Source organism: Sparus aurata, chromosome 11 (genome assembly GCF_900880675.1).
Source record: "Sparus aurata chromosome 11, fSpaAur1.1, whole genome shotgun sequence".
In the NCBI taxonomy this organism is placed as follows: domain Eukaryota; kingdom Metazoa; phylum Chordata; class Actinopteri; order Spariformes; family Sparidae; genus Sparus; species Sparus aurata.
In genome coordinates this window covers 14,404,684-14,417,165 of record NC_044197.1, presented here as the reverse complement: position 1 = coordinate 14,417,165, position 12,482 = coordinate 14,404,684, and the positions used below count along the sequence as shown (strand labels likewise).

The 12,482-nt window shown below is 38.8% G+C and overlaps 1 protein-coding gene across 1 annotated transcript; it reads right to left on the bottom strand.

The window, feature by feature from the left end:
- Window positions 1–2,754: 2,754 nt before the first annotated feature.
- Window positions 2,755–10,841, bottom strand: tax1bp3 (Tax1 (human T-cell leukemia virus type I) binding protein 3). Its single transcript, XM_030434264.1, has 4 exons — window positions 10,569–10,841; window positions 8,133–8,252; window positions 5,517–5,594; window positions 2,755–5,076 (listed from the first exon to the last, which is right to left on the bottom strand). The coding sequence occupies exons 1-4, from the start codon at window positions 10,608–10,610 to the stop codon at window positions 4,927–4,929; spliced, it is 390 nt and encodes a 129-aa protein (XP_030290124.1). The 5' UTR covers window positions 10,611–10,841; the 3' UTR covers window positions 2,755–4,926.
- Between the last annotated feature and the right edge of the window lie 1,641 nt (window positions 10,842–12,482).

Below are 12,482 nucleotides of genomic sequence, written 5' to 3'. Positions count from 1 at the left end.
GGTGGGTAGACAATGAGTTTTCATTTTTGAGCGAACTCATCCTTTAAGCTTCTACAAATTCTTCAAACACACAAAATGTGCCAGAATTGTGACAGAATTGTGCCTCTCCTTTCCAAAGCTTCATAGAGGGAGTTCATTCTTGAACCTTGAAAACAGGAGTTGTACTGAAACACACTGAGATCCATTTCGCAACTGTGGCTGATGTACCTGCCAAATCCTGACATCTCCTTTAGCAGGTGTCATGGCTTTTCTTTTGTCTGAGCGCTTCTCCTCCATATTGGCTTAAAAGAAACCTTTATAAATTCAGTTTTGCTTAAGTTTATGTGATGACTTTGAAAGCACCAGAGGAGCTATATGACTTGGGATGAGACTGCTGTGCCATGATGGACAAGGAGGCTGCTACACTAAACCAATCCCATGAAGATATTTAAATTGTATATTTTGCATGATTCCATACCAAACATATCTAAATAAAGCTCTGTGAGTGTGAACAAGGCCCTGCCACACAGCATATGTTTGTAAAGATGGAGCCTGCAGTGGGGTCAGCAGAATAAGATGTTAATGACCTTTCTTCCTTTTATCAAAATAACCCAGAGATCCCCTCGTCGTGCCCGTACGTCGTCTCTTCTCGAACATGCGGATGAATGTGTGGCTTTGGACTTCCCTCTGGTTCCAATGTGGCGGAGGACCAAAGTGATAGCAGCAGATTGCATCGCCATGGCAACACAATTATCCTGCCATAACGTGGGAGGCAAGGATCATGTATGATCCACGGTTGGATAGCGTAATTATTCACCCGCCTGCAGGAAGGAACATTTATCTCCTCTGTGTTATCTTTAAGCATGAAGGAATTCTCTTGGTGCAACATATCAACTATTTAGTTTTTAAATGAATTTACTGAATACACTTAAATAGATTGTGCTCAAACCACTTCAGACCATTTGGGGAGCATGACAACAAAAGTATGAGGAGTAACCATTATTTGTGAATACTGATTAAATCAAAGCACACGGTACCTACTGCTGTAGTGAATTTGGGTGGTCATTTCTCCCACTTACAGCTGTCCATTAGTTACCAAGCAACATGCAACGTGTTAGTGTTGTGGTACTGGTGAGAGCAAACTCACATTGTGAGTCTGAGCACTGAGATGAGATGTTTGTGCAACCCCTTTATTGTCTCACGACATGGGATAATAGTATTATGATGCAAAGGCGAGTGGAATGGAGCATGCTTCCTTCTGTGCCTGGAACAAAAATAACAGGGCGTGCACATACACACACACATGCACATGCACACACACACACACACACACACACACACACACACACACACACACACACGGTATGCTCATCAATTATTTCTCAAAGGGGGGATATTAGCTCAGCATTGCCCTAAATCGACCCTCTGCCATGAAGTGACACAGGTTTTATTTTAAGACATTACACAGCAACTTGTCCTCTTGGTCCTCAGAAAACAAGCATTTGTTCAGTAGCACTTTACACTATTTACCGCCTGCCATCATGAAACTGATCCCTAACTTGGTCAGTACAATATGAAACTTTAGTTGGTTTTATTTAATAAAAAATTATGAAAAACTCTGACAGAGTAAATGAAGGGTAACTCTGGCTCTGATCTGAAATAATTCGAAGTCAATGTTATTTGTTCTCTAAGTTCTGCATCCAAATTCATAGGAAATAAATCAACTGGTGACACACAACAAAAACAAGCTTTTCTCACATGCTTTTTAAAAGCTTGAGTCACTATTTGTTAATAGTTTTTTTCTCATTTCACTGCCCTGTGTTCTCCAGCTCAAAGGCAGGTGATTGGTTCCAGGCTCACATATTTAAGAGATGAAAGTAGAGAAAGCGCTGTGTGTCAAAATGCCTCTGTAAACACAGAAAGGTCAGGGAATAGATTCTTTGCCCTGAAATGTCAGCTGATTTCTTTATCACAGGTGACATGAAGCTATCTGAATGGTCTGTCAGAACAAAAAACGTCAACAGTGTGTAGAAGACGGGGTGAAAAATGGATTGTTGCTTCATCAATAAATGGTAGAGACGCGCATTTCATTTTTCGGTCATTTTATTACTGAGAAACATTCACATTGTAAACTGTATACAATCAAATGCAAAACGTCTGTGCTTTGCTGAAAGTTTACAAAATCTGGAGGTGGACAGACATGATTCAAAAAGAAAATACTGCAAGCGTGATTTGCCTTTTCTAAATGTACCACTGCATTAAAATGCGGTGAAGCAGTGGTTCCAATCCCCTTGGAGTCCTAAAAAGAAATTCAACATACATACATATGTATATATATATATATGTATATATGTATATGTATATATATATATATATGTATATATATATATATATATGTATATATATATATATATATATATATGTGTATATATATATATATGTGTATATATATATATATATACATTTCTGTTTGTTGGGCTGTATATTGACCTGAGCAAAATGAGTTTTCCTTGTTGACAATAAAGAAAATCCAATATTCCCTGTGCACCTTAGAAGTAGGTAAAGATGTGCACAAAATCCAGGCTTTAGCCATTTCTCAAATGTTTGCTGTCCTTCTGCAAAATACTAGATACTTTCACCTTGTGAAGCCCCCAAAAAGCCTTTACATGAAATTATCTGAGAACAAGAAAAAAAAACAACTCTTGGACAGAGCTGTAATGGGGGGGATAGCTTCATTTTAAAGGCTCATAAATCAAAAGGTTTGGGAACCAGTGCTGGAAAGTATACAAAAATGTTTTATTTTTTCATAAAGGTGAAAATTTGACAACACAGTTGTAACATTCTGACTTATTAGAATACACTATGAGACTTATTTTAAAACTGGGGAGGAAATTTGAATCCGAAGAGGTAAGGTCTTCTGTGACTGATTTTTCCTTACGCCTAACAAAACTAAACAAACAATCTGTCTTTGTTTTCATGACTGAATAAACAAACTGCCCTTAAAGGACAACACAATGCAATAGAGGTTTGCTTGTTTTTATTTGGTGGACCCTACCACCTTTCTAGCTTTAAACAGTGTTCTGGGGACCTTACTTTCCTCTGCAAACAGCTTGTTTATTTTATTGTATTATCTCCCAATTAATATTGCAAATATCAAAATATTAAAAGGTTGAATTTTGTCCCCAAAACTACATGGTGCACCTTTAAACACACAGAAAACATATTATGATATACATTCCGAGCATAACAATAAAAGATCCAACAAGATCACCCAAAGACACAAGATTAGTATTGTAATAACAGTTTCAGTCCTATAACATTTCAAAGCCAAAATATATTTTAAAGTTAATACTAAATCACTCATCTGCAATGTTACCCAGTTTGTACTGTATCACAGACAGTAAATCACTGTTGTGTCACAAAAACTATAGTGGAATGGCAAATTGTAAAATACAAACAAATCATTAAGCTCAGTGGTATTAAGTACTGATTTAAGGCAGTTCTGCACATTCCTATTTCTCAAACAACATTCACTCAGTTGCTACTCTGACATTTGGTCATTGACATTAAACATCTTTAAAACATTGTCCAGGTTGACACAATCTGAAAGTAGCTGATTCCAGTGTGACACTAATGGGGTTACTTGCATGAGACCTGCAAATAATCAACGTTTTGCAAACTGATAAAGATGATAGCCATTATCCAAAAGTAGGTCTGTCTGTATGAGTCATACTGTAATTAATGTTACTTGGAGGAAAATATGCATTTTGTTACGCAGACAAAGAGAGAAATGTTAATTTCCCACATGCAATAGGCATCAATGAAAAGAAAGATAAATAAAACAGAGTTGCATCAGTAAAGGAATAATTTGTGAAAAACATTAGTATGCATTAAATCATTGAGAATACAGGTATTTGTTTGTTGTACATACATTGTACAGTATACTGTACCATCGTAAAAAAGAGATTACAAACATTACTGTACATATTTTGATCATTTTACAGTGCCTTGGCTTTTACTTTGGTATTTGATGCTGTAATCTTGATAGGACTGACATAAAAAACATTGTTTTCATTTATTAAAAGATTAAGAGATTAAACTATGATAATAAATGACACAATAAAGAGCAATGACTAATTGTGATGTATCTCAACCGTCGGGAACACCTTTGGTCAGCTTAAGGAAAAAGGAATCTGAGATGTTTTTGAACAAGATGTCATAAATGTTCAATCGAAAAAAATACGAGGAATTGCTCCCGCACAACTCTTGTTGATTGACAGAGGACATTTGCCAAATATCTCCTATGGAAATGAATTGCTGTGATATATTATTTAGAATTGATGAAGACAGATTTGCAAGTTCTATTCAATGAAGTCTTCCAGTCTACTGTCGTTCAAAGATTGAAACAATCAACAGTAGCTTTTGTGAATATCTGCATAACCCGTTCATCTTTCATAGTCCTTAACATTACCTTTTATACATCAACACTTTGAATTGGCAAAAGGGTTTTCTCCATGTAAGACAAAAAGGCTCACATGAGATTTGGAACACTTTTTTTCCAGGTGAAAAGGTCAACAGCAACAGGATGGCAAAAGACTTGGACTGAATATATTTGATTAAGTTTCGGATTGTTACATATTTTAGAAACTGCAGGTGAATAAGCTTCAAAGATTTATGACAAATTAAGCAGCTAACTTTGAGATGATTTTGAGTGTGTGTGGAGTGAAAGAGCACCATCTCATTGTCCAATGACTGAGAGAGTAAGAATTGAGTTGACAAATTTGGGCACCTGCAAACGTCAGCATATGAATAAACAATCTGACGAGATCTGTCTAATATTTTTACTCTGAAGTTGTTCAATGTTCAAAAGGCCACCATCATCTGAATATGTGAGTGTTCAGTCCTTGAATATTGCACTAGTCTGTGGTCATAAGTAGTGTCACTGTGTTACTGTCTGGGGTAACTGCCCATAGAATTTTTGACAGCGTCCTCCAGTGACTTTCTGGTTACCAGTAGCCGCACAGTGTCCTCATTCTTCTTGGTTAGTGTTTTACGAGCCTGGTCGTGGGTCACCATGGTCATGTCCCAGCCATTCACCTGAGGGAAGAAGAAAAGTCTGAGATTTTGTCTGAGATAAGCTGAAGTCCTTTCATAATATTCTGAGGCTATATCGAGATACACAACCTATATCTCTATATTCTGAAATCCCCTTAAAAGCACTTCATAAATGCTTGGGTTTGGCGATATGACTGACCAAATACCTGAAAAGCAATATTGCGACAAAATTTACTATTGGTTATTGGAAAAGACAACACTAATGCCATATCATAATATAACAAAATCCAAGATCTAAGGCCATATCTTGTCTCATATCATGATATTGATATAATTCCAATACATCAGCAGCCCTAACACCAACTTGACTGAACAGTAGTAAGGTGAATAAGGAGTAGGTGAGCACAGCTCATGTCTGATTCCCTTGTGTACTCATGGTGCCATCTTGTGGATCTTGAACGAAACGCAGCTTCACTACACACCTGCATTATTTTGTCTCCCATTCTCAAGCCTGCTTCATGTGCTGGTCCTCCTGGTGTTATCCTGGTCACATAGATGCCCTTAAGACAACACAAACACATTCATAACCGATACAGACAATGTAAAAACTTCAAACTAATTAAGAGGTGGGAAATGGAACTTGAAAAATATAACATAGTAACACTCAACAAATAACAATAGATAAGACATAAGAAATACTCTATTATAATCCATTCTTTCCATGTAAGAATATTACTATTCATTTCATTCATATTTTTTATTACATTACAAAATAGCATTAAAACATGTATACATTCATAACCTGATGTTTTGCTGCATCTAGGGATCTTATACTAAAGAGTAACATTCATGATTACAGTAATACAAGTGGCCTCTAATATCCAGCACACAAACTAACAATAGCTCCAGAAATATGACTGCAACTTACCATTATTTTGATAAATAAGGCAATTTATAAATTTTGACATATTTGCTTGACGAATGACTTAAACATTCAGCTAGCACTGATTAAAAATGTCTCAGCCCATGCAGAACATATAGTTCCAAAAAGAAAATGACGAAGCCTACTGTTCTTTTAAGGATAAGTGGCATAAATGACATAAGAGCAGCTGCACAGCTCTGTAGGAAAGTGCCAATAATGTGCATAATCATGTGAAGGATATGTAAAGGAAAGCCAGAAAGGCCAGACGATAGAGCGTAATGTCTAAAGTTATCATTACTCCCTACATGGTATCTGTGCCCAGAATCTGTTGGCACATTAACATCTCTTCAGCTCACACTTATATTCAGCAGGTAAGATATGACTGTGTAAACCTGCAGTATTCCTGTCAATGACATCATTGAGCAAGTCTGGTTTGTTCCCTCCTGAGGCTGCAGTTGATGTGTTCAGGCCTGCCCCGCACTCATACAGCAATTCTCTAGTACCACTGTGTAGGGCCCTATGAAATCCATTTTTTTTTCCCAAATTCCATTTTATTTTTTCCCAAATTCCGTTTTTTCCGTTTTAATTTTGGGGATTTTTTTTTACCTTTTACTCTTATTATACTACCAAAAACAGTGTGTTTTTAATGTAAATGACTAAAATGTACACAAATTAAATAGAAATTACCTTAAATTAATTGAGGTGACTAACACATTTCCTCAATACTGTACCATACAGTACAGTAAAGTGCATAAAAAACATTTTGACTTCATCATGTCTTCATACAGTAGTATATTTTGTGTTTTTATGGGTTTCATTGAATAAAAACATGGTCAGCCCTCAGGCAGATCCAGAAAAGCCTCCCAGCCCAGGCAGAGTCAGCTAAGAGGGCTGTGGCTAACGGGGCTAGCTAGCTAACAGCAGCTACTGTTAGCAGCAGTTAACAGTCACTCTGGTGATATGCCGATAATATGAATCGGACAAGTGGCTAACTCTCATTCATTACACCTTTAATTATGATTTCTCAGGTTTGCTTCTTTGCAAAACAACAGTTCACCTGACACATAAAAATCGCTCGGGAACTGCTCGGCTCTGTACTGAGGGCTTAATGTCAAGTTTCTCAGCTTTTTCGCAGACGAAGACGGAGCCGTGGGCAGCCGCTTTGCCATGCTTACATTGTTTTGACCATAGACATAATATACGTATATTATGTCCATGGTTTTGACAGCGGAGCCCAGTCTGTGGGGAGGGGGGCAGCGGTGACTTGTTGTGCCACCCAGATCTGCTTCCCTCCATGCAGTTTTCCCCAGACATAAGTTCCTCTTCCACACGAAAACAGCATTTCAGTGTAATTATGTCAAATTCCGTGATATTCCGCGTTAAAAAGTAGATTCCGTTTTAATCGGCCAATTATGCGATTCTGTGATCACGGAAATCATAGGGCCCTAACTGTGCTTCCTCAGAACAGGGATGTGATTAGGACCGAGTTCTACCACATCATAAATACACTGGTAGCTTTGTGTGACTAAAAGATCCCTCAAGGCTCAGTACTAGGACCACTTTTGTTTTCACTATACACTAGATCACTAGATCACATGGATTCTCTTACCACTGTTATGCAGACGACACCCAACTGTTCCTCTCTTTCCCCCCAATCCTCCTCCCATGTTTCAACTCGCATCTCGGAATGTCAGCAGATATCTTCGCTTGGACAACTGCACACCAACTCAAGCTCAACCTTCATAACACTGAACTCCTCTTCATCCCGGGGAAAGACTTCCCTCCCATAGACATGTCAGTCACTGTCAAGGACGTCACAGTATCGCCTTCATTGACTGTGAGGAACCTGGGCTCACCTCATGTTACAGCCTGCATCTGATTCAAGACGATGCAACTGGCCTACGAAGCCATCTGTTCTGGCTCCTTGAACTCCTGACCAATGTCAGGACAGCAGAGTCACTCGCCATCTTCCGCAAAAGACTCATGACTCAGTTGTTCAGACTTCACCTTGACCCCCCAGTTCTATTTGTTTTTCAGTAACAGAGCACAAATATCAATAATTTGTTGATAAAGAAACAAATACTACTTTTGTCCCTCTCACGTGTATCATTTGCTGTAAAATTTGCACTGCATACAGACCTGATAGATTCACACACACATACTCACAGAGACTTACTTTGTCAGTCTTGTCCCCAGAGAAGGGGTTCTGTCCAGGGTCCTGGTCTATCCCTCCTCCAATGCTGAAGCCGAGGATCAGATTATCTCCCTGTCGCAACTTATGGATCTCAATTCGTTGCTGTTACACAGGAAGAAAAAAGAAGATGAAATCAGATACATATTCATAGGGAATTACCCTACCTATTCAAAACACTGCCAAAAAATGTTTACAATATGTTACAATATTTGTTTAAATTAACGACTGTTATATACAAGTCCCTCATCGAGAGAACAGTGGACACTGGATACTGGCAGCTTTCATGTATCAGAAATCTGATCCGCTGGTCTATCAGTACTTCATTACTGTGTCAATATTGTCTCTACATCAGTGCCGCGGACAAGTTCCTGTACATTTCTGTTCTTGTTTATTAAAAGAGACTCCATTTCTTAACTGTATGAGAGGAACACTTGTTTTTGTTAGATGGAATATTCCAACTTATCACTCCCAAAACTCTTTAGAAGCTTCTAAAATGCTCAAGATCAGGTATGTTTTTCAGGTACAATTGTCATTCTGGATGTTCTGATATGTTAGCTATTATTAATCAACTGTCAACATGAGCTGCTTGGGTTCATTTAACATGAGCAAGCACACTCATTTACATTGCAGATCCTGTGTGTAAACCATAATGAAGTGAAACAGTATAGTTTTAAAGGTTTGATTTCTACGGTCAGTGGCATTCAGCTCGCTAACAATTTGAAAACAGGGAACTGACTGCATACAGCACAGCTTTATCCACCACAGACAATTTTCAACGTGCAACAAATGGTGGATTTAGAGGCTGCCCCCTCATAATTGAAGTCCCTACTGGAACAGAGACTTCATTAGTGCAGCCCTGCCCTTGACATTGACAAGCAGCTGCAGGCTCACTAACCAGATGGATGGATGACTCTGACAGTATGACTCTTCACAGCACTCCTCAACACAAAGGCTGCCTATGTGTGTGGTGATGAATAACCAGACATTCACTGAGTGTTGTGGCTGATACAATGACGTCTGAGGATGTCTAAGTCTTTGATAATAGTGAGTAAGAGTATGTCCGTCAGTCAGGACTCGCAGGCATTACAACACATTTCTCTCTCCCAGAAAACAAGATTAATACGCTTGACTGTTAAAACAAAAACATCAAACCATAAACAGTAGGACCATTGTATACAAATAGGCCCATTTCTTGGACTATTAGAGTATAGAAAATGTTGTATAAATGCATAGAAAAAAAATTGACTGATATATGGTAACATATTGGCTGACATCTTGATCTTGAATATCAACTTCAGCATCTGCCTCAGAACAAAGTGATAAATTTGACTCCTATGACAGTCAGTATAGTTAGAAATTCATGATAAACAAATTTAAAGGTGCACTATATAGTTTTGGGGAAGACATTTTAATCATAAGAGGAAGCTCTTCATTGACAGATTTATTTTTTCTTTACGCCTAATAAACAAACTACATGAACAGACTCTCTTTGTTTTCATGACCAATATACTACTATACTACTTTGTATATATTTGGTGGACCCTGACACCTTTCTAGCTTCTAGTTCAGTGCTCTGGGGTCCTTATTTTCTAATGAAGACAATGTGTTAATTCAGATAAGGAGAGGATAAAAAATGTGTATTATTACCTCAGTAATATTGTAAATATAACAATTATGAGTTTGAATTTCTTGTCCAAAACTACATAGTGCCACTTTAAAGGGCCTCTTAATGATAGTGGATGCCACACTATGACATACAGAGAGGTTAACCTCCAAGCTTCTTCAACACTTATCCGATCCCCACCCTTCACATGTGACATATCTGCAATTCTGGCCTGGGGAAAAAAAAATCACAGCTATCCCAGCAAATATCTAACCACCCCTTCATTATCATAAACATGTATCTGCAATTGTGACAATTATTGCACAGTTTGAAAGCAGCGTAAAAACAACAAAATACAGTTGTAGTTTAAATTCTGTAACTTTGCGTGAGTCACACCGATGGTGACGCCCATCTGTAAGAGTGGTTAGCTGTCGAGTCATTCAACTAACGTTATAGCTAACATTAAGTCAACAACTAAATGTTGGCTAAGGTTTGTGTCCCATGTTGGTGTCCCAGTTCCTGATGCAGGGGTTTGTCGAGGTTTCTTTTGGTTAAACTGATCAATTGTGACTTGTTTTTCAACATGGAGATTACGTGGCTGCCGACGAGGCTAGTTTCTTCCACAGGCTACACTTTAGCTAAACAAAAGAAAGTGGCTAAGTGTACAGTTTATATAAGAGGTAGATGACGCTAGTGAGGGCACCACAGCTAAATAACTAGTGATAGTTGATTCAGAGTTTAGTGCCGACGCTGTTTTACGTTAATGGAGGCTAAACAATAGAGTCCCGTTGAATGGAAACTGCTCTCAAACTTACCACAACGGCAGTCACCGGCTGTCCTGGGGTGTAAGTTGACATGGTGTCGCTGAGAGGTTTAGGCTAAAAAAAAAATAAATAAATAAAACACAAGAACCGTAGAAACGCACAAGAACTGTTCAAGTCTCAGAGAAAAGAGGTGTCGACAGTCGGACAACTTCCTCGATCAGCAGGCTGATCCCATGGATGGAAACCAACGGCTGCCAGGATGACGTCACTTCGCCTGCGAGTTTATCAGCGCTGCGCGTTTTGCAGCGAGGGGTAGCCAGGGGGGCGGTGTTTAACGGTTGGCCGTCGCCCCACTGACTCTGTGAGGACATGCGCTACGAACCAACCCCTCCATCGACTGTGTCCCGGGACAAGGCTCGGTGTTTTCCTTAAAAGGAACTGACAAATAGTGATCCTGCACTGTCCTTCCCATCTGTATGAGCGAGTACAACGAGAGATGTCAGCACACGTGTAAAAAGGCGAAGCCCTCCTGTACTGCCTGCGTGAGACAAAAACAGAAGAGGGAGAGGTGCAGCTGTACGAGCATGGAGAGGGCACACACCACATTTTACACTGATACACAGTTTTGATGCATTTTTTTTAAAAAAGTCACGTCCAAGAGGTAAGAGGTCAGATCAAATCCATTCATTTGTATTGCCCAAATCACAATCACATTGGCTTTTCAATCTGTAGAACGGGTGGCAACCTTTGTCCTTAGACCCTAGATTCAAGTGAGGAATAGCTTGCCTTATTGAAAACAAAACCTTTAAACTGGGGTAAAAAAAAAAGAAAAGATGGGAGAAACTTAAGAGGAGGGATCCCTCTCACAGGACAGACAGACACGCAATAGATGTCTCATGTACAGAACAGAACAACAAAATCACTGTTTAGAAGTTACATTGATGGAATGTCTGATACAAGTAGATTATATAAAATATATTTGAAGAGTGTGGATCCATGAGGGCGACTGAGCAGGTCGAACCAAGTCACTGGGCCTCCACTGTCAAATGTACAATGATTAAAATTTTACAGAAGTACAAATATAAGGAGGTAGTAAAACAGAAGATAGCAATGATCCAAGGGAGCCCAGGGTATATAATAATATGCATTAGTTGAGTAGTAGTTGAGGCAAGTGTTGAAGTTTTTTACTCCCATTCAGTTTTTAACATCCACAATTTCAAGTTATTTTATATATTAAAACATGATATATCATTAGATTGTGCATTTATTTGGTGTAGTGAACACTGTTAAATATTAATTTTACATTGTGGTAGTTCATAAAGGATCTAAATACCACTAGTATGCTCTCAGAGCAGCTCATTTCATGGTTTGCTGCCACTAGATGGTAGTGCATAATAAGACAAGTTTTTTTTTGGTGCACTGGAGAGCTCCGAACTGATGTGACTACCACACACTGATCAGCCAGTACATTAAAACCGCCGACAGCTGATGTGAACAACAATGGTCATCTTATTACAATGCAAAGTTCTGCTGCAAAATCTTGGGTCCCAGCATCCAAGTTGAACACCACTTGACACACACACCCGATCCAGACATCGTACTGGACCAACTAGGGTTGATTGGTTCTCCAAGTTCTGCAGATGCCAATCAGGTCAAGCATCTGCGGGAAGTAATGGAACACGTTCGATCCATGGAGGCCCCACCCGACAACATACAGGACCCAAAAGATCAGCTACAAACATCCTGGTATCAGATACCACAGGACACCCCTCTAATGACCATGCCTTGACAGCTCAGAGCTGTTTTGGCTGCAAAAGGGGAACTTGCATAATATTAACAAGGTGGTTTAAATGTTGTAGCTGATTGGTTTACAATCCCAACTATTGACATTGACAAGTTAGTAGTTACTCTTTCAGATTAAGCTTGTATTTATATGGTCAAAATATATAAGAAATTGCCTGAGAA

Coding starts and splice junctions, on each gene's coding strand:
- tax1bp3 (XM_030434264.1), bottom strand. CDS start 10,610: ATGTCAACTTACACCCCAGGACAGCCGGTGACTGCCGTTGTG. Junction 8,253..10,568: donor AGCCGGTGACTGCCGTTGTG/GTAAGTTTGAGA, acceptor CCTGTGTAACAG/CAACGAATTGAGATCCATAA. Junction 5,595..8,132: donor CTGGGGACAAGACTGACAAA/GTAAGTCTCTGT, acceptor TGTTGTCTTAAG/GGCATCTATGTGACCAGGAT.